Here is a 21700-nt window from a genome sequence, read left to right as displayed (position 1 = left end):
GTCCCAGATACATTATACAGATTTTTTTTTTTTAAGTTTGAGGGTGATACAGACTGTCATGTTTGAGGGCTCACACCACTGTAACTGAAGAGATTAGGAAGAAACCTCTGCTGAAACCTCTTCAGAGCATCCTGTATCTTCCACTGAAGCGTCTGATACTAACCTTTCTCAGAAAATACAGATGACAGATTTGGTGGACAGCAGTGTGGCAAATAATTTCTGGCACGTTGAGCACTTCATCCCTATATTTGATGGGAGATAAAACTTTAAGGACTTTTGAGGTATCTTCCAGGTGGGCAACTGATTAGGTTATCACCAGGAAGATGTAGAACTACATTTGTCTTTCAATGATTAGAAGAAGCCAGCAGATGCAGGAGACTGTAACTGGTGCAAAAGGGCCCCAGAACACACCAACTAGTGTACCAGCCCAAACCAAGTGGAGATGGTAAGAAGTCAGAATGAATAATGAAAACATTTGAAGATCAATGTATTCTTAAAGGATAAAGGTAGATCTGTGAAAACATTTTTTTTTGCTACAACACAGAAGGAGAGGGAGAAAATAGGAAATGTTCTTAAGAATTAATAAACAAACTAAACAAACCTTTTTTCTTTTTTTTAATTTTCATTAAAGCCCACTAAAGCTCAAGGATTATGAATATACAACAACAACAAAAAAGCTGTGAAAAGCTACACAGAGAAAGGAATCTGACTGATGCTTGGAAAGGGAATCATCACATACCAGACTACCCAAAGTACATGTTGTGAACATTACATTCAAATCAGTCAGGAACATATTTATGGAAATTAAGATGGTGCATACATGCTTTTCAACGCTGAGACTGACACAGCAAAGCTAATCGTTGTACCTAAGGAAGAACTTGGAGGAGAACACTTAGGACATAGCAATTATCTCTGCTAAAGCAGAAAATGTGACAGGACAGAAAACCCAACATTTGGTATTTACCATATACTGTAAAAGATTGATGGCACACCACCCAAAGGATCTCAAGCAAGTCATAACAAAGTACATGACACAAGCTTTATTTGTTCAATTAAGAGCAATGTAGGATGTGGAAAGCAAGAGGTAACGATGACACATGGAGAACAAAACCTTGAAGTACAAATCATGTAAAATGCACAAAGGACAAATCATGGTGGAACCAACACTTCTTCGAAATTATGAGCTAAATTGATTGTCCACAAAGGCAGAATAATATCGAAAATAAAATTAACAATTTTTGAAATTATAGACAACATAGAAAAATCTATAAAATCTCATGAGGAACAGGGAATTCTATAGGGCTATGACATGATTGCATTACTTCCAATATTTTAGTTATATTTTGGCAACAGTAATATCTCAGGAGATTCCCATTTCAGTTGTTTCTGCATTTTAAATCCACATGTGCATGGAATAATTGAGGACTGAATTAACGCAGCACCAGGAAATAAGACCAAGTAACGCCTGCATTTACTACAGCCTATTAACTTTATCTTAATCATCCAATGCTACGTATCTATAATCAAATGGCTCGTTAAGCTGGCACACCCTTATGTCAGAGAACTAACACCAGGAAACTAAAAGAATATTTGGCAATGGATGATGAAGCAGTTGAACATAATTTATGTATAAAAAGCTACCATTCGGCATAAACATTTCATGGTTTTGTGGTGGGCTGTTAAAACTATCCTTATGTTATTGCTGAGGAGGGAGTTGTCTACACCCATTACCTTCACTGTATCTTCGCAGCTTCCACTTCCAAACCAGTATTCCATGAAGATCCATGGTTCTGCAAAAATCCCTTGTGAGCCCCCCGAAAGTAAGCTGTCATTTTTCCAGAGCTGGAGGACTAAGCCTTCTTTCTGTCCATAGACAGCAGGGATGTAACTGACCTGAGTGTTGGATGCAGAAACGAGCTCTCCACACACCCTTTCCTTACTTTCATTTGCAGAATTAAATTAATATTTATTTAAATTAGTAGTAGTCACTATGGTTTAACCTTTCGACTGAGATTAGGTTTAGATGTCATAGTCATCACGTTCTGGTGACACACATAGTGTGAAAATGCTTCCAGCTGTCTGTAGTGTAAACAGACAAATAAGTATATGACTGTAAAAATGGCCTTTCATGTAATTACAAAAAATGTGATGGCAAAAATATTATTGTATAGCACATGGTGTGCCTTGTACTCATGTCAGATTTCATGTCCCCATTTTTTGCCCAATCACAAGTAGAAGACATCTGTCATTACTACTACCTTTCTTCCTGCAAGGAATGCCTGCTTGTTGATAGAACCATGGAAAATGCTCGTCCCAGCCAGCAACAGCACAACAGGCCTCCGGTTTCTGATTGGCACTCCCTCCTCCCCAGGAAAACGTCTTGTAGTAAAATAAATGTGTTTGTGCAGTGGTGACTATTTGTCACTGTAGACCCTGACACAGGCATTAAAGCATCTGCCATTTAGAACTGTGCCTCATAACTGCCCAACATGAGAGCTGTAATGAAATCCTACCTTACCATATTGAACCAGAGAAGTCTGTTTAGTTAGCAAGGTTGCACCTCTCAGATACTAACAGGATTGTAACTGATATGAACACTAAAGTCCATATCCAATCAAAGGAAAACAGCAATGATTTGGAACAGCTCTACGGCCAAGGCCTCTGTGAATAAGATTTTTTAAATCTTCCCCTACAAAGACCATAAAATTATCCAAAGTTGTCTTTTCCAGGTTTCTACCTTTCCAGCTTCCCAGCTTTAGAGGATACACTACACCATTCACTACTCCACTTGCCAAACTTGCATTTGAGGGATGGTTGCTCCCACATGCTTTTAAATTCTCTGAAATGGCACATACTTATACATGAGCACTGGCATGCACAGTACACACACTTCCTCTAGTCAGTTCTTAAATCTACAGTGATGATGTGGATATGCAAATAATATTATTTCCTTGGAAGAGCAGAATTTGAATAGGGTCAAGTAAACAACAGAGTCTAGGTAAGCAAAAGTCAGTTGATAGTCTAACAACATATATAAATGAAAATCAAGAATTAGCTGGCCCATGTTACGCCTGCAGACCTCTGTGAAATTCAGACCTTTTAAGGCAAGAAGAGATAATGAAGTTCATCTAAGAAGTGTTCCTACACACCACGAGCCATGAAGTTCCATCTGCTCTGTTCCACAGCAGGAATGTCAGTACAGTTCTTTTGCTTAAATTTCCCATAGGTCATTGTCAGCATAGGAAATGCTGGTCCCCCATAGACTCTCCACTGCCCAGACTTTCAAGAAAACTCATGGTATATCTCTAATCTCTGTTTACCAAATATTTCTGTAATATGCTGTAGATTCAGAGATAAATATATGTTCTTTACCAGATTACCTATCTTTTGTGCACCAACTTTCCCCTTACAGTTTCCATACCTCTCAGCCATTTCAAACATCTTTAAAAAGTAAAGATATCTCAATCCCTCACATCTGCTTAAAATTTTCTTCTAAAGGGAAAGGAGAAATTCAGTGTTTCATCCTCCTGAGCTTTTGCAATCCTTGGCATGGTGCAGGAACATGTGAAGGTTTTCTCTAGTTCTTCCCAATGAACTGTGACTATACATCAGCAAATAATAGAGGTGCATCAGGAGCAGATCTGTAGAAACTGGCAGTGCTGAAGGCCCAGCATCCACTTTACATTTCAGGGTGTCTTCCAGCTTAGTTTCTCCTGAACAGAACCAAGGTGACACATGCTCAGAGCACCCTGCCAGGAGTACCAAAAGTGCACTAAGTGGGGGCTATTCAGAGATTTTCTCCACATGGGCATTCCTGACAAATTAAAATGAGAATGTAAACACATCCTAGGTGAGTATTGGAGTGCACCTCTTGACATATCAGGAGGAAAGGCAGACAATTAACCCTCTAATAGCTTAGCTTGGTGTCCTAACTATGTAACATACAGGTTACAAGTGACAACAAAACATAGATGTTAACACCTATCCCCAGACATGCCACCTACCCTTACCTAAAATACACTACCAAACACAGGTGAGGTGGTCTTCTGTGTGAAGTGGAATTGACAGAGAACAGGAGTGAGAGCAAAGAGGTACTTAAAGTGGTTGCCTTGAGACTATGAGGACAGTGTTTATTTTTTTTTCTGTTGAGAAATTAGATGAAAAATACTAAAATTTAAAAAGGAGGTGTTATTGTTCCTGTGAAATAAAATGGACATGTTAGAAATATCAGCAGAAGAAAACAAGTCAAATATTAGAGGGATTTCAGAAACTTGGTGAAACACAAGTTTTGAAGAATATAAACCATTTGAGAAAGACAGAAATAAAGGTGGAAGAATAGCATTGTATATTAACAATAAAATATGTTGAAAGGAAAAGTTTATGTAAGAAAGATGCTGTTGAATATGAGTGTGAAAAGAAAAAAAAGGAGAATGGGAATGTGAACAGAAAAATTTCCGTATCTGAAGCGCAAAGTCTGAGAATTCCAGTATGCCCAGAGATGGGCCTATGCTGATAACCTGCACTTCAGACATCTGCAAGAAACAACTTAAGAACCATTACTTGGTAGTCAAGGTATCTAACCATCTCTCAAATCAAGGCGGGTATTGTGTGAGTGGAATAGGGCTAAAACAAAGGCAGGCTGAAAATTTCACCTTCACTTAGGTGCCCTTCCATGGTGCCACATAGGAGTGAATATGCCTGATCCCCACCAATTACTGATACCACTGCAAAGAAGTGTTGAAGAGATCGAAGATCATAAATACACAATGCCTGTCTGCAGCTGGAAGAATCTTGAGGAGAGTGAAGGAGAAAAAGGAAGTATTTGGAGTGGTATGCAGTGCTATGTGCGTCCTAGATGACAAAATATTTCCCTGTAATTCTGGGCCAAACTTCTGCTTAAACCATAAGGTGTCAAGAGTGATCTGGGCAGTTCCAGGCCCATTATTCAACCACAGCTATCCAGAAAAGTTTATGTTGAAAAGTGAATTTGGAGGGATCGACATTCTGGAGATAAGCTGTGACTTAAAATGCAGTGTATCTTTCTTGGACCACTTACTGAATTTACTACTCGCCGACTACTGAGATACGTCTTTGGTAGGATAACAAACCTTGTAGACCAGTGAAATACAGTACATGTCATATTTTACTTGTTTAAATACATTGGAAGTGCATTCTCAGTAAAGTACCACAGTATTCTGATGGAAGCAGTAACAACTGAATAAAGAATTGGCTTCACAGACTGAGAGTGTGTTTTTCCAAGGGGCTATCAAGCAGACCGAAGTTACGAGCGAGTTCAGCAGTGATCCTTCTTCCAATTCTATGTCCAGTTGTTCTTATTCACGTGTTTTTACTTCCTCTTATATATCTTTGTGCTTACATCTAACACGATCTGGAGCACAAGGCATGAAAAGAAAAGAAGACCAGCACCAACTTCTGAATGCTCCACTTGATCCACTTTTGTAACGGAGAACATCACTGAGGACTTTTTGTTCAAATTTGCCAGGGCTGTTTGCTAGCCGTGTTACCTTCAGCAACGAGCTGGAATGGGAGATGTGGTGTGATGGCTACAGCAAAATTCAAGTTGCTTGTCTGATGGGGAAACTGGCTGACTTCATTCAAACTAAAATTCAGTTACAGTTGATAAAGGGCTAAAAATGCTGTGCCCACGTTACTGTGAGGAACCAAATCTGTTTACTCTAGCACTAAGTGCCGGAAAAAAAGAACTTCTTATTTTGTTTCCTGTTTAAAAAAGGGTATGTCTGTTGACAGCAGAAGGAGCATCTGGCTTATCCCAGTTTCCCAACTCCCTAAGTCCAGTTAAAACTCTTGAAAGGACAACAACAATTTGGTAATGATACTTCTCCCTTAAACCAAGTTTTCATTTGTGTACCTTACCAGTAGATTGATCTCGTCTCTGTCTTGTTCCAAACATTCCCAGAGCAGTAGTGAAGAAACTAAAGATTAAAAGAAAAAATTACTGTAGTAAATTTGTAAATGTTTAAATAATAATAATCAGCAGAATAACTTTTTTTTTTTTTTTTTTTAATTACTACCATCACTGATGGTATGGGACAAAGATCCCTGTGGGACTCCAAAGCATGGAACGCCAAGGGGTGGCTCCTTCCTGGATAATCAGCAAATTAAATGAGAAACACAAGGGATGGGTAAAGATCAACATTATATCCCTTTTTAAAGGTAGAAAATTAAATCACAGGGAAATTAAATGACTGGTCAAAGGTCAAACAGAAAGCAAGTTGTAGCGCATGGAAACAGAAACTGTATTTTATGTTCATCTCCTTAACTGCAAAACTACACTTTCTTTAATCTGAAGAGGAAAAAAACGTCAGTGCTGGAATATTAATAACAAAATTAGTTTCGCTAAGAACAGTCTGAATTTCTCTGTCTCATCCAAAACTGGATATTGTTCTACTTCATTAAAGCAGAAGTGAGATTCATTCCAACACCACCAATTCGGTCAAAACAAAATCACAACTACTCTGTAAGATTTTTGTACTCTGAAAAAATGGTTTGCAATCAGTTTTGGAAAAATAGTCAAGTCAATGATCAGTTTCGTTGTAGCTTTTGAGAAATGAATAAAAATGCCGCAGTTCCTGTTAGAAGCTACATTTGAGAGATAAGGTATTCCAGGGGCTCATGCACTCTTCATCTATTATTGTGAGTTTCCATGAAAAAGTGTACATATATATGTGTTTATACAGGTATGTACACGCTTATATACACACACAGAGAAATATACTTACTTATCTACATAAATATACATACGTATGTGTGCGTATCTATAGATACGGACACATATATATGCGTATACACACACATATATTTACATAAACAGAGAGAAATTACATGGGATTTAAGGAACACAAGGCAGTCCAGGGAAAGAAGCAAACACACCATTTTCCCATACCTTCTCTTTCTTGATGTAAGAGAAGACTAGACATGACGTGACATTATAGTATACGCTAACAGGGAGTGATCACAAGCTCCATTTCTGTCTCAGGGGCTAGGAAGCTCTATATACATTGCCAGGCCCAAGAGATTAAACTGCAGTTACAGTATATGCCTGGCTTTGCTTGCCCTAAACCCCATCAAGGACAGGGGCTATCTGGAGAGCTCCATCAGACTGTAACTCAGTCACCTGGAATCACTCCGGTCACCTCACGGGCAACGTGGGAAAGTTCAGATTAAAAGCCTAAGCTGAGGTGCAATAACCGTAGGTGCTTCAGCACTGAAGCAAAGCTCTGCCTTGGCAACCTTCCCCCAGTGTGTGGAGGAACAGTGAGCTTGGCTCCTAACCTTGGGCTGGCCTGGGTGGCTTGGGTCACAGGAATGGCATGCTTCAAGGGAGGAGGGCGGGGCGGGGGGGGAATAGCAGGGGCTTCTTCTGAAAATATTAACCCGTCTATTTGGAGAGTGATGGCTGCCTTTGAAATCTCTCCTTATAGATCTATACTTAGCACCAGGGCAAGGAGTGTGCGCTGGCGGTGTGAGGGGTGGGCTGTGGGAGGGCTCCCTGTGCAGTCCTGCATCTTTGTCCTCCAGACGTGCCCCCGTGGGCTCTGCAGTGGGAACCGGGCCACCCGCTGTGCCCGGACAGGCTCCCGAGCCCCCACCTCACCTCCCTTCACTGCACTCCAAGCTCACAAGATTTTGGGGGGAGGGAAGAAGTTGGGTTGTATTTTTCTTTTTCGCTTGTTTTCCTTTTTTTCATTTTATTTTGCCCCCCTCCGCTTGTGCCTATCCCCCCCTCCCCCCCTTCTAAATAGGAGATGTTCTCAGGACAGCGCCCAGGAGACTGGCTGGAATCAGTTTTGGAGGGTGATGCACCGCGACAGCTAAAAGTTGGATAGGGTTTCAGCAGCTCCTATATAAAGCAGGGGGGACTTATGTCACCGCACTAATTAAATTCCATCTGGGTTGTTCCTCGGGGTGTTTTTGAGCCTGCCACCCAACTCAAGCAGGCAGAGAGGCCGAGGGAGAGCATGATGATGGACCTTTTTGAAACTGGCTCCTATTTCTTCTACTTGGACGGGGAGAATGGAGCTCTGCAGCAGCTGGAGATGGCCGAGGGATCCCCGCTGTATCCAGGGAGCGATGGCACTTTGTCCCCCTGTCAGGACCAAATGCCGCCAGAGGCCGGCAGTGACAGCAGCGGAGAGGAGCATGTGCTGGCACCCCCGGGACTACAACCCCCTCACTGCCCCGGACAGTGTTTGATCTGGGCTTGTAAAACTTGCAAGAGAAAGTCGGCCCCCACGGACAGACGGAAAGCAGCCACCCTGCGGGAGAGGAGGAGACTGAAGAAGATCAACGAAGCCTTCGAGGCTCTGAAAAGGCGGACTGTGGCGAACCCTAACCAGAGGCTGCCCAAGGTGGAGATCCTGAGGAGCGCCATCAGCTACATCGAGAGGCTGCAGGACCTCTTGCACAGGCTGGATCAGCAGGACAAAATGCAGGAGATCGGGGGAGACCCCTTCAGCTTCAGCCCCAAGCAGGGAAATGTAAGCGCTGCCTCTTGATTCCTCCAGCCACCCTGGCACCCAGCTGCGAAACCGCCGTGCCCGTCCCCTCCCCTCCCCTCCTCTGCGGCGGGCCGGCGGGGCGCGGAGGGGGGCTCCTCCACGAACAGTGCGAGCTCCTCGGGCCTCTCCCGCGGGCAGCCGGCCCGCCGCGGGGAGCCGCCGTCCGCCTCACTAATACCCGTCCCTTTCCCCGTTGTCTCCCCCCGCTCCCGCCCCCGCCTGTCTGCCGCAGGTCCCCAGCTCGGACTTCCTCAGCACCTGCAGCTCCGACTGGCAAAGCGTTTCTGACCATTCCCGAGCCCTGGGAGTCAGCCCCAAGGAAGGTAACTCGCACCGCGGCCGCCGTCCTCTCTGTGAGCGGCCGAGCCGCCGGGCCCTGCTCACCCGCCGCCTGCACAGCCGCGCGCCCTCCCCTTGCCCCAACGGTCGCAGTCCCTAACGGTCGCAGTCCCTAACGGTCGCAGTCCCTAACGGTCGCGGCCCCAGCGGTATCTCACCCTCCGGCGCCCGGGCTCTCCGCCTCCCGCCAGCCCTGCCCGGCGAGGAGGAGCCGTTTGCTCGTTTAATCCCTTTTCTCTCCTTGAGCAGGAAGCTCCATCGTCGAGTCGTCGGCCTCCAGCAGCCTTCGATGCCTCTCCTCCATAGTGGACAGTATTTCTTCCGAGGAGCCCAAACTGCCCAGCGCGGAGGAAGTGGTGGAGAAATAAATCCGGTTGCTCTGGTAGTATATTTAACGGGGATGGAGCCCCCACCCCCTTCCCTCTAACCTAAGTAATGAAGCAAATTAACACAGTGGAAAGCCCAGGCAGGAGCCTCGTTAAGGTCGAGTCAAGGTACATCTACCCCAAAGAAAATGGCTCTCACTGACTCGAGCCAAACAGACTTTCCCCCTTTTTCTTTCCTTTTTTTTTTTTCCTGAGTTTTGTTTTCTTTAAATTGTGTTGCATAGACCACCCCTCTTTTTTTTTCTTTTTTTTTTTTTTGTTAATTTAAGATACTTACCTGTGTACCGGTGACCCACTTTGTCTGAGACTCACCGGCAAGTTCATTCCTGTCTGAGTGAAGCTGTTGGTTGCATTTCGTGTTAGTCGTATTTAAAGAGTTCCCGCCTCGTTTCGTTCTTGTAAATAATTTTAGTATTGTCTTTTCTTTTGTAAACATAACAAATATATATTTAAATGGTGGAATGTGATACTGTATATAAGAACAGATGGATTTCTTGGATTGTAAAATAAAGCTCTTTGTGTTACAGTGTTCTCCCACACACACCCTCGTAATTAAATAATAACCCGATCCCGGAGTTAAAACTGACTTCAGCGACATCAAGCCCTGAGGAGTAAGACACGTCGCCGAGCCACGACCCGTGTGACCGGGAGGCAGCACTCAGGACACATTTTTTCCCTTCGTTTTCTCCTCTGAGGAGCGTCTCTCCTTAATTCGCAGTGTTAATTACCCGCCTCCCCGGCCCGGGACGCGTGGGTGCCGGGGTAGGACCCCGCAGCCCGTTTCCCCGTCGTGCTTGCGGAAAGCGGTACTGCTCCCCCAAAACGCCTCAAATGGCAGCGTAGCTCGCCAGACAGGGATGATGCTTCGGCCTCGTCCCGCACAAGGTGGATGAGTTTAGAAAGGGGAAGCGCCAAAGACACCCCCCCGCCCCGGTCCTGGAGAAGGGGGGAGGCTCAGCATGTCTCACCTTCCCTCGGCACCGGAGGACTTGATCCAGGCCCGCTCTGCGGCAAAACCGCTGGGGCCGTTAGCGGCACCGGGGTGACGGCGAGCGGCTCTGGCAGGAACCCGCTCCCGTGGGGCTGTGGGCTGTGGTTTCCTGCTGGGAAAGGTAACTCCCCTTGAGCCTGAGAGAGAAGGGAATGGGGTCCCTCAGGGAGGAAAGAGTTAAGCGGCCGAAAAGGGGGTGGAGGGGTAAACAACATATGAGGCCTTTCACTCCGTGATGCAAAAACGCACGGCCTCTCTGAGGATGGCGGAGCGGAGCCGCTCGCCGTCGGAGCGTTGTGGCTTGTAACGGGCTGTTCGTGCCCTGGGAAGGGGCGAGCACCGGGCAACGCACACGGGGCTCGCCGGGGAGCTGGCACAAGCCGAGCGGCGCTCCTGCAGCGCTGCCCGCGGGCGCTCGCCTCGCCAGCTTTAACCCGTGATTTACTTTTTGTTTTCGTTTTTTTGAAAGGTCACAGCCACGTTTCGGGAAGGTGTCCCACTTCTCGGCCGGCTCGGGTACGGACACGGGTACTGGTACGTCCCTCGGGAGGGGAAGAGACCGCCCCGAGAGCTGGCTCCCTTCGCGGTGCCCTCCTCCCTCCCCTTTGGTGCCACCGTCGCCAGCCTGGTTTTTAAAACAGTGAAGTACTCGCTCTAATTGCCCTCTAATGAGATACTCCGTTGTGAGGAGTAAATGCGGCGGCACAGTGTGGTGGGCACGCAGTGTGACACGGCAGTTCCCCCCCCACACACCTTTTTCTCGTTTCAAATAAACCCCGTTGCCTCGGGGAACCCGGAGGCGCTTTAGAAAGCGGCGCTTGGGGGATCGCGGGTTCTCGCCTGCAATCTCTGCACTTCGGCGAAAAAGCGGAGATATTACAGTTTCCTTCTGTAGCGGCGGGACTCGATCAGCAATAGAGAGTTTCAGACCGGGTTTGCAGCTCGTCGCCTTCCTTCAGAATTTGTCCCGATCCCCGCTGGCTCCGAGAGAAGAGCAACGGGCGGTCCCTACGCCCGATGCGGCCCCGCAGGAGCCGCCTCCCGCAGCAGGGCAAGAGCGGTGCTGAGGCACCTCCGAAACCGCGCTCTGACACCGACGCCCTGCCAGCCTGCTGCCGGGTCTGCCCTCAGCCCAGCAGTCACCCGGCAGGACCCCCCCGGCAGGGTCTCCTCCAGCAGCAGGGTAACTTGAGCGATTGTTTGGAATAAGTTTGCCTAAAGGACGGTTTTTTTTCATTAAATAAAGAAAATACCTCCCGAAGAGACTCTCCGTGACCCCCACGGCTGCGGCTGACATGCCGGGCTTCCCAGTGAAGGTCCTCAGTGTGTTTGCAATTAAAATGTTTGTGTTTGATATTAATAACGATAATCTTTACCTAAGTCCCCAGCCAAACCAAACAGAGGCCTGGAATCACAAAATCAAAGGGTAATAACTGGGTAAGGACGAGAGGTTTGTGATTTAATCAAGTCTTTTTCCGGAGGGGCCACGCACAAAGTCACCGAAGTTTTTTACACGAATGCCGGTGCCCCCCCTCACCCCCCCCCTCTCCTCCCTTTCCCTCTGAAGTTGATTTAACGCCAGAGAGGCGGGCTGGAGCGCTGCTCCCGCAAAGCCCACGCTGAACACCGGCCTCCCTCGCCTCTACCTGCCCCGCTCCTCCAGGTAGCCACCTGCTCGCCCCCACGGGGGTGCGGGGGCATCGCTGGCCGTCCCACCGTGCGGGTGCGGGGGGACCCCGCCCGGCGCTGCCGCCGCCCGCCCCAGGGGCCTGGGAGGGGGGGGAAGAAGGGGTGTCTTCAGTGCCGCTGCCTTGTCACCGCTCTGCTCTGAAGTGACGCCACCGAGTGTTTAGAGCCTTTTTTTTTTTTATTGTGCATCTTTATTTTCCTTCGTAAAACCGCCCGCAACCCGGAGAGGGAGGCGGGCAGCCGGCGGCGGGCCTTATTTTCTGAGGTCGAAGGCAAGGCGGGCAAGGCGTCGACCTGGCAGCTATTTCCAGGGGGAAAATTCCTGCTTGGATCGCTGCTGCCTTTACCCCTACGATTTTTCCAGAGCTTCCACCTTTCTGTGGGGAATGAGCCGGGGAATGGGAGTGGGGGGCAGGGGAGGGAGGAGGTTGAATAATTGAACCATGTGCTCGCTGGGACGTCCCTCCGATAGCAGGAACTAGCGACTTTTCCCAGTCTCAAGGCTGCTAAAACCCCCCTCGTGTCTCTTTGATCTCTCCTGGGAGTCCCGGAGTGCCAGCAGAGGCCAATGCCTTCTTCAGCTGTCTTCTGTACAAATCCCTCTGGCAGGTACTAATGTGTTTACTTAGGTGCGCGGGGTTCCCAGCGCTGGGGGGAACCAAACGTTTCTCACACGCCTGGAAGCGCCCGGCCCCACCAGCCCGACTGGGAAACAGTTTTGCTGGCGGGGAGGCGCGGACGAGCCCTCCCCGGCACCGGCACCCACCGACGGCGGGAGGACGGAGGCGGCACGGAGCGAGACGGATGCGGCTTCCCTCGTACCGGCCGCCGTCCCCGCAGGCACCATTAAATAAAATACACCCCAAAATCACGCCCTCGTTGCCGGTTGCTGTGTCCTTGCGCCGGGCGTTCGCTCTGGAAACGGTCCCCAGATGGGATTGAATCCCTCCAGGAATAGGTGCGGCGCGGCAATTGCTGCGGAGCGGGGAGGGCTGGGGCGAGGAACACCATTTAAAGGGGTCCTGAGACGTTCACCGTTTTCTCCCTGCCCGTCCGCGGGAGCAGACAGGGTCTGGTGCTCGCGCTGTTCCCGCTTTCCAGATTTGAGCCTCCCGTCTCCTGAAATCCAGCACTATCCTCCCCCCCCATCCCCATCAGCCTCATTAGCCAGCCCTGCAGTTTGTGTTTTCTCTCCCCTTTCTTTAGTTCCACTCGCCTACTGCACTTCTGCAAATTTGTTTTGAGATCACTTTACCAGAGGAGCCGGGGGCTCTTAAGGGATACTAATTACAGATTTTTTTTTTTTCCTTCCTGAGTCACAAGCTGTTCCGTCCTTTCTTCCCCTTCCCCCAAAATATTCAAGGAAAAAGGAAACAAATTTTCCTAGGTCCTCAAGGACTTTTGGGGAAAGGCACGTTTCTTAGTAACCCCGGCCCCGCTGGATTAGGAGTTAAAGCTGCCAGCTAAAGCTATGGAAGCCAGGAGAGCGGGGCTGGCATTGTGCACCGGCAGAATCCGCGGTGCAGGCTCGGAGAGAAACCCCTGAAAGGTGATCAGAACCCTGCAACCGGCACTTAAAAGATCAAGTTTATTTGTGCAAAAAGCACAGATCTGTAAACAGGTCTATTTTAGCCAGCGCGAACGTGGTAAATCAAATTGTGCGTCTGTGTGTGTGTGTACGCCACAGCCCAGTGAAGAGTTCAAGTTACCGCCGAGCCAAAACCCCTCCTTGACGGACGGTTTCTTTAGGAAAACAATAGGGAACTGCCCTGTTTCAGATGTGGCCCTGCTAAACAGCAACCTGCACCTTGGAGCGGCAGAAGCCTGCAAATTCTGAGCTTTCCCCTTTCTGTAACTTTACCCCTTTATCAAACTCTCTGTTTTTCCTACAGTATTCATTTCAAAGGGGGCTCCCCCCGTTTATGGCCCCAAATAAACCCAAGCGGTACAGATGTAGCCTTCCCCGGACTTTAGATAATTATGCACCCGCTCGTAGGAAGGAGGGTGTGTGCATGGGTTTGGGGGGTTTTTTGGTCTTTTGTTTTGGGTTTTTTGGGGGGTTTTTTTGTTGTTTTTTTTGCGGGGGGGGGGGGGGGGGAAGTTTTAGCCTAAGAGTGGAAATCCGCCTTTGGTGGATTTGGGGGATGGAGAGGTGGGAATAAGGAGCAGCTGGGGTCTCTCCGGCCCCGGCCGCGCTCCCGGCCGCTCTCCCGGCGGATCGGGAGGCTTCCCAGGGCTGTGGTCTCCAAGGAGGTGTTTCCCTACCCGCCTTGCTCACTTGAAGAGCGGCTCCTGGAGACAACCGGCTCGCCATGCCCTCCGCATTACCTCTTCCCGAAGAGAGGCTAATTGAAGAGTCCTTTTTCCTGGGCCCGCAGACCGGCTCCGTAGCGTTTGAACCGCTGCTGGGTCACTCGCTCTCCGTTTGAGTTAACCTAGGTCACATAATTTTATTCCCAGGTAGGGAAGGTTTCCTTTGCCTTCTCACAATATTTTCCTCAACTACAAAAGCCACCTGGATGAAACCAAAGGATTCCTGCGCGTTAGCAAATGCCTGTTAAATGGCTTCATTACCACTCTAATGACCCTTGCACCGCTCCGCTCAGCTACTGCTGCGGCTGGAGCTCTGCAAAGCTTTTGTCCCCGACTTGTGTAAAGTTACTTAGGGATTGCGGGGTTAGAAATTTTACACTTCCAGGAGGGGTTTGTTGCACTGGCAGCTGGGACGCATCTGTAACGGTACAAGTTTGCCTGAAAGCAGAAAATTAGCAAGCCCAAGGCACTGCTCGACTGTTGTGTCTCTGGCAGCACCGGGTCACACGAGTAGGAGTAAGAATGGGAAAGGGATTTGTCTCGCAGCAAACACGTACAATTTTCTTTTGTGAGTACCTTTCCCTGCGATCCGATCCGACAGCACCAAAATCTGGGTTTTCCCCCCTCCTCGTCTCTCCTGGCCACGCGGAGCTGTGCATTTTTGTGTCCCTGTTTGTAAATTTAAGCGGCTGGTGACACAGCTTTAATTACAGGACAAAGCGCTCCCCAAGATAAATGAACAAATCTTAGGTGTGAAAAGAGGGGTAAATTGTTTCAGGTTAGACCTGGACCACGGGCTGTGGGGAATAAAGATACTCAAGCAGACACTGTAGGTGCTGTGAGGGGGGTCGACGTTAATTCCCCCGTGGGGAGAGCCGGTGTCCCCCCTTTCCCCCCGCTGCAGCGTGTGATGGGAGATGGGAACACAGGGAAGAGGAACGGCTCTGTAGCAAATGTTAGCGGTTCGTGCGCGTCTGCTGCCCCTCTTTCTCTTTCCATACCAAAATCGCAAATTCCCAGACTCGGTTTAAACTTCGGAGATGTCGCGACCGGTTGTGAGGAGATCGTTCATTAGAGAAGTGCCCGGCTCGCAGCTCTCCGAAGGAGCGGTGCGGAGCAAATTGTCTCCTGGGGACTGGAGGGGGCTTGCCCAGACAGCCCCCGGCAGGGGATGTGGTGGGATATGCTAATACAGACTGGCCGCCGCGGACCAGCCTCCCTTTACATCTATATATAAGGGCCCCCCGCATCAGCCAAAGGACACTTCGTCTCAGGTCGCTAATTACTGAGGAAATTGCCCCAGCGCGCTGCAGAGCGCCTCGCCGAGAGCCGGTGGCTGCCGCCCCACACGGACGCCCCGCTGCAGGGATGGAGGTGATGGACAGCTGCCAGTTCTCCCCCTCCGAGCTCTTCTATGACAGCTCCTGCCTCTCCTCGCCGGACGGCGAGTTCCCCGAGGACTTCGAGCCCAGGGACCTGCCCGCCTTCGGCGCTCACGAACCCCCCGAGCCCGCCTGCTCCGAGGAAGAGGAGCATGTCCGAGCTCCCACCGGCCACCACCAGGCCGGCCACTGCCTCATGTGGGCTTGCAAAGCTTGCAAGAGAAAATCCACCACAATGGACCGGCGGAAGGCGGCCACCATGAGGGAGAGGAGGAGGCTGAAGAAAGTGAACCAGGCTTTTGAGACCCTGAAGAGATGCACCACTGCCAACCCCAACCAAAGACTCCCCAAAGTAGAGATCCTGAGGAACGCCATCAGATACATCGAGAGCCTCCAGGAGCTCTTGAGAGAACAGGTAGAAAACTACTATCACCTGCCGGGACAGAGCTGCTCCGAACCGACCAGCCCCACTTCCAGCTGCTCCGATGGGATGGTAAGAGAAGGGGCAGGAGCGATGGGGCTGTGGGGACCCCAGGAAGGCCCGCGGGCAGGTCCCCCTCGGCCCAGCGTCGTGGGGCCGATCCCGGAGGTCTGGGACGGGCCGAATGCCGCCGGACGTCAAGAAAAGGCGGAGGGTTTGGGTTAAAACAGGCCCGTTCTCAGATTTAACTCCGAGCATGCACATGGGCTTTCCGGGAATGCATGGGGAGGGGGGCGGTAACACTGCCAGAAAGCACCCAGCAAGCGCCCCAGCCTCCGGGGGCTCGTCTTTATGTGTGTGTTCCCCAGTTTAGTGCATCAGAGGGGTAAGGCGTGGGGCGGGGGGGGGGACGTGGAAGGCGCTGCCCAGCGGCAGCCTGGCCGGGGGGCTGCTGCCCCGATCCCGCGCCGGGCTTTAAGGCGCTTTCCCTCCGGGAGGAGCGTCCCGCCGGCCCCGGGGTCGGGGTCCCCGGGCCGGGCCGGCACTCGCCCCTCGCTGTCTTGCAGGCCGACTGCGGCAGCCCCGTCTGGTCGGCGAGAAGCAGCAGCTTCGACGCCGTCTGCTGCTCCGAGATGGCCCGCGGTAAGCCCGACGTGCGGGGAAAGGGGGGTGGAGGAGGCGGCGGCCGCCGCGGGGGGCGCTCCGCTTCCTGTGGCATTTACAGCGCGGGACCTCGCTGTAACGCGCTGCCGTGCCGTGACCCCCCTCCCCCGGCCGCAGGGTATGCCGCCGAGCAGAGCAGCCTCTCCAGCCTGGACTGCCTCTCCAGCATCGTGGACCGCCTCTCCCCGGCGGAGGAGCCGGGGCTGCCCCTCCGCGACGCCGACTCCCTCTCGCCCAGCGCCAGCATCGACTCCGGGCCGGGGACGCCCGGGACGCCGCCGCCCCGACGGACCTACCAGGCGCTCTGAGGGGCCCAAGGGGGGGGCCGGGACCCACCGCCGCCTCCGAGGCCACCGCTAACCCCTCTCGGGGTCGCCCCCCTCGCCCAGCCGCGTCCTGCAAACGCACGTCGGGCAAGAGGGGCAGCCCCAGCGCCGCTCGTCCCGCTGCCTCCCCCCGGGGCTGGGGGCAAAGTGTCCCGGCCCGGGGTCCCCCCGGGGCAGACAGACCCCGGGGGTCGGGACATACGCGCTACCCTGGAAACCCCGCTGCAAATAAAACGTGCTGTAAGAGAGCTGTCTGGCCTGCTGCTTCTTCAAGCGCATTCCCTGGTAGTGGGGAGGGCAGCGAGACCCGGCTGCGGGGTGCCCACCGGCATCCGTGTTCAGCCCTGCTCCAGACTCGGTCCCCACCTCGGTCACCTGCCTGCGTGGGGACCTGCCTCGTCACGGCGGTCCTGGGCCGGGAGATGTGTTGGTTTGCCAGATGGGGGCCTGGGAGCATGTTTCTCCCATCACCAGTGGGTACATAAGGAACAAAAATGCGGACGGTCAAATTCTCCCTCTGTTCCTCTCCTGCTATGGCCAGAGTTTCCTTTGTTTTCTGCAAATTAAAAATATTTCGTTGTCTTCATTTTTTTCTCCTCGCCCCCCACCACCACCTGCAAAGCCCTCGTTTGTTCCCCTGGCTATGAAGACTGAACACCTATTCCAGGATTTGACCCTAAAATTGCATGGTGACTCTCCTCTGTAAAACAGTAACTGTATGATCTAGCTCTGATACCCTGTTGGGGAATTTTCCTCTCAGTCACCCTCAGTGCTCTGTCAGAGACAAATTTAGTAAAGTTAGTAAGAACAAACCACAAGTATCTCTTTCACAATCCACAAGGTACATTTCACAATATTCAGAAAGCAATATAGATCTATTTGCTCCTAATGACTTTGGTTCCACCAGCCAGGATGAAAATTCATTAAGTTATTTACACGGGACTGGAAATAGCCAGTTTTTGAGAGTTTCAGAATTAACAAGTATTTCCTTCCAGGCACTAAATCTAAGTCTTTCTACCATGAAAAATTTCGCCCTTCACACTTCTCTAGTTGTAATCCAAAACTTTTTTAACTCCCACAAAAAAGACAGAGATGAGATGGAGAGTTGGCCTCCTTCAGTGCATCCAGAAATGTCTCCTATGATAAACACTCTGAGTGGGAAGGGATATACACCTCACCAGCGTGGGATGAGGATGTATTTTCCATTTGTGTTTATGTTGTTAGTTGATGGGTGGCCAAGGGGCCTGCAAGTGGCATTTCACCTCTGATAAATCTTTCACTTGAACCCAGCCCAGCGTAGTCGTGTCACTAAAAGTTACCACCTGACTGCTCTTTGGCAGCACCTCTGAACTGAGGACGAAGGAATCCTAGCTTAGGGATGGCCCCGTCCTTGCAGCTCCTCGAGGGGTTGCGTCCCCCCGTGCAAAGGGCTACAGAGAAAGCGAGGTGGCACCTACCTGCCTGAGCCACCCAGCTGGGCAGCCGGCAGCTGTGCTTGTGACGCAGGGCAAGGCCAGCCTGACCCCACCTGCGCCGCTTCCCTCAAAATCACTTTCTGCCCTTGCTGTGTAACCTTGAGGGAAATGTTTTCTTTCCCACAGAGTAGCTCAGGAGGAGCCTTATCCAAAATGGGCTTTCTGTCTATATAGATAGGTCCCAAGTAATCATCGAATAAAAGAAGTGGTTTGAAACCCCTGGATTGAGGTCGTGCCGAGGTATAAACGAGGTATTCACACACTCCTGTCATTACAGGTGCTTCAGGAGTATGAAAGTGCCTTAACTCAAACATAGTCTTTCTTGGTTACAGTCGATCGCTTCCTGAGCCTTCTGTTCATAGAAATCTTTATGCAAGACCGTGAGCGTCACTGGATTTATTCATGATTTCTCACACATGGCTGCAGTGCCGCAGTGCTCGCTCCTCTCAACCAAAACACCATCCCAAGGATACTGCTTAAGGCCAGGGTCTAATAGAGTGCAGACCATTTGAAATGATGGTTTGAAATGAGCTAAGCTGGAGAACTTTCAGCATTTCATTCTGCACTGTGCTGACCTTGGCAAGACATCGCCTGTGAAGTATGCAGAGTAACACTAGCAAATCACATGTTGGTAATGTACACCTCTCTTTGGCTGGCAGACATTTCAAGAGTTGCAAAAAGGTCAATACTTCTGAGAAGCAGCTTTTCAGAGAGTGAGGAGAAGTTATCCCGTCTGTGGGATGCGTGTCCACAGCCTCCTCGGTTCTACTAGACTAGATTACAATCTGAGGGTTTTGTTATACGCACCAAGAAAACAAACTCTTAATTACAGGACATCTACAAACAAAGCTCCCATGGGCCGAAGTGTGCTGTAATCCTCAGAAGGAGTGGAAGTTAGCACCACGAAACAACCTCTAGGCCGTGGATTGGGAAGAACAAGGTGTAAAAGGCTGCTGTCTTGAGAGATACGCCGTTGGGGTCAGATTTTGCATATTCAATAGTAATAATGAGTGTAACGGCGAAGAAAGACTTGTATTCTATGTATTCGAGTTCATTTAAAGAAATCTCTGCCCACAAATACGTGAGAAGATAATGGTCTAGAAAACCTGAGCTCCGCCTCTCTCAACTCCTACTACCTGGCTGGGCGCTGCAGGCTGTGCGAGGACATGCAGTGACCTCGCAGGCAGGTGGAGGGATGCCTCGTAGCGTCAGAATAATGTAATAACAGAAGCTGCAAGTTTTCTGACGATCACACGCTGCAATGAAGGGCAGTTTTCAAGTGCAATTTAAAAAGTAAAAATTAATTTTTTATTTAATTTCATCTCTGAAAATCATGCTTTCTAGGCTTATATTCTGACTGAGGGAGGCAGCTGTGCTTTTTTGAGCGTGTGAAGAACTTTTATATTTTCTCAAGAAACCAAGCAGAGGTCTTCAGTGAAATACATATTTTAATCACAGATCAAAAATTCCACTGTACATTACAAAACTAACATAGGAACCTAGCAAAGATCTCTTAAATACAACATCAGGACAAAAATCCTCCTTGCTCTATGTTAGTATTTCTGAGTTGCTTGTGTGGCAAAACACTCATTTTCCCTGTAGGCAAAGATCAACCTCTCTCTTCTCCTGTGGTAAGGCTTTTAGAAGTTATAAACGTTTAGAAATTAGTTCTTGGAGGATGAAGGGGTCCTAATTCACACTGTTTGTCAAAATATGCCTCAGAACATACCAAAATCATGGCTGTATTTCCAGGGAAATTCGGCATCTTCACCTTCCCAGCTCATCCTGCTTGTCAGGAGCAGTCAGGCTTAACCACAGCAGGCAGCTGACTTCTCCCCACCCCAGACCTGTTCCCTCCCCTCCTCCTCCTCTGCAGAGCTCTTGACTCGCTCATCACTCCTCCTGGCTTCTCTCAGCTGGACCTTGGGGTCCCACAGGAGGACCCACAGCTGGCCAGTCGATGACTGCCGACCTTTGGCAGGCTCTGCATGGGGTATCAGCCTTACAGCTGGCCACAACTGCCTTCCTGGCAACTAAAGACCTAATGAGCTTGGCCATCTGGAGACTGGGCTGGGATCCTGCTGGCTAATTTGACCCCGTGTGTGGGATGAAGGAGTTCACCCTCAAATGTGGAGGGGGCAAGTGGTGCATCTGTCCACGTGCTGCCTTGGGGCATCAGATCTAGGCTTATCCTGCAGCCACTGGATTAGTGGAATGAGTAAAAAAGAGACTGCAGAGCTATTTTTCTTGTGCTTTAATTGGGTTTTCTTTTGAGCTTAAGCTTCACCAGTCGCCTTCGCTGCCCTCACTACATCTCATTCTGTTCTCTCCATTCAGTCCAAGAGATAAACCCATCCACCAGACCAGGGCTGGACTGGGTGAGCTATTCTCCCTCCCAAACACAGTGTGATACATTTTCTCTTCATTCAGAAGGTGTCCTGTTTGCCTTCCTCCAGGAGGTTTTGCATCCTGGATGCTCATGGACCTCAAACCAAACCCACTGTACTGCAGAGTCCATCTGCTTTCTCAAAGGTTTTCTGCTCTCTGCTCCCCAAACCAGCTGAAAGGCACCATCCAGTCCTGGAGTCCGGCTTCATTTTGAGCACTAGTAACATTTATGGACTGTCTGGCAATCTGATGGAAGATGTTGGTGGCTATGATGCTGAAGGCATTGCTCAGCTGTACTGGAAGAAGGTGATAGGGCATGATATATGAGGGTCAGCAAGCCCACCGAGAGATCAGAAGGGTAGTTCAGTGTCTGCATTAAATCAAGGGCATTTGAATCTGATACTCTCTGAAAGACCTTCAAACCTGGAGTAGCAGGAGAAGAATAAATGTGTGGGTTTTATCTTTATTTCTCTGATCTTCTATGAATATATGCTTTTGAACTGATATTATTTTCTGTTTTAAAAATCCATTTAACCTGTACACTGTGAAAAAAATTAAATCCTACAAAAACTAAATTTAATTTGCTTTGGGTTTGTTTTTTTTTTTTTTTGGAAGTGCCAAGTCCTGCTGCTTGCAGTGGGACTCAGGTACGTAGCAGAGACTCAGGAACCCAGCAAAGGTCTGGCTGGAGTATAAAACTCAAGCTGGTGTGCCTATAATACATTATAGGGAGCAAATTGTGTGTTAAATTAAGTTTGAATTCAGCCCATTGCCTTTAATAGTTTGT

General features: G+C 49.5%; 2 protein-coding genes and 1 long non-coding RNA gene across 4 annotated transcripts; 2 read left to right on the top strand and 1 right to left on the bottom strand.

Annotated features, from left to right (window-relative positions):
• Positions 1–605: 605 nt before the first annotated feature.
• On the bottom strand, positions 606–9173 carry LOC128904171 (uncharacterized). Its single transcript, XR_008464422.1, has 3 exons — positions 9038–9173; positions 5896–5954; positions 606–5538 (listed from the first exon to the last, which is right to left on the bottom strand). It is a non-coding gene; the product is annotated as an uncharacterized LOC128904171 (long non-coding RNA).
• MYF6 (myogenic factor 6) lies at positions 7787–12014 on the top strand. 2 transcript variants are annotated; one of them, XM_054188123.1, is made up of 4 exons: positions 7787–8519; positions 8773–8863; positions 9129–9261; positions 9793–12014. In XM_054188123.1, the coding sequence occupies exons 1-3, from the start codon at positions 8001–8003 to the stop codon at positions 9245–9247; spliced, it is 729 nt and encodes a 242-aa protein (XP_054044098.1). In that variant the 5' UTR covers positions 7787–8000; the 3' UTR covers positions 9248–9261; positions 9793–12014. The 2 variants fall into 2 exon arrangements, with proteins under 2 accessions (XP_054044098.1, XP_054044097.1); XM_054188122.1 differs by lacking the exon at positions 9793–12014 and having other exon boundaries at positions 7789–8519; positions 9129–9786.
• A 3489-nt stretch (positions 12015–15503) lies between these two features.
• On the top strand, positions 15504–17580 carry MYF5 (myogenic factor 5). Its single transcript, XM_054217399.1, has 3 exons — positions 15504–16133; positions 16628–16703; positions 16842–17580. Exons 1-3 carry the CDS (start codon positions 15627–15629, stop codon positions 17030–17032), a joined length of 774 nt encoding a protein of 257 aa, XP_054073374.1. The 5' UTR covers positions 15504–15626; the 3' UTR covers positions 17033–17580.
• Positions 17581–21700: the final 4120 nt, after the last annotated feature.

This window comes from Rissa tridactyla, chromosome 1 (genome assembly GCF_028500815.1).
Source record: "Rissa tridactyla isolate bRisTri1 chromosome 1, bRisTri1.patW.cur.20221130, whole genome shotgun sequence".
Taxonomy (NCBI): Eukaryota; Metazoa; Chordata; class Aves; order Charadriiformes; family Laridae; genus Rissa; species Rissa tridactyla.
This window is presented reverse-complemented; position numbering and strand designations above follow the sequence as displayed.

Excerpts from the sequence above, each read along its gene's own strand:
- MYF5 (XM_054217399.1), top strand. The coding sequence starts at position 15,627 with ATGGAGGTGATGGACAGCTGCCAGTTCTCCCCCTCCGAGCTCTTCTAT. Across the intron at positions 16,134-16,627 it reads CCAGCTGCTCCGATGGGATG|GCCGACTGCGGCAGCCCCGT; the intron begins GTAAGAGAAGGG and ends GCTGTCTTGCAG. Across the intron at positions 16,704-16,841 it reads CTGCTCCGAGATGGCCCGCG|GGTATGCCGCCGAGCAGAGC; the intron begins GTAAGCCCGACG and ends CCCCGGCCGCAG.
- MYF6 (XM_054188123.1), top strand. The coding sequence starts at position 8,001 with ATGATGATGGACCTTTTTGAAACTGGCTCCTATTTCTTCTACTTGGAC. Across the intron at positions 8,520-8,772 it reads TCAGCCCCAAGCAGGGAAAT|GTCCCCAGCTCGGACTTCCT; the intron begins GTAAGCGCTGCC and ends TGTCTGCCGCAG. Across the intron at positions 8,864-9,128 it reads GGGAGTCAGCCCCAAGGAAG|GAAGCTCCATCGTCGAGTCG; the intron begins GTAACTCGCACC and ends CTCCTTGAGCAG.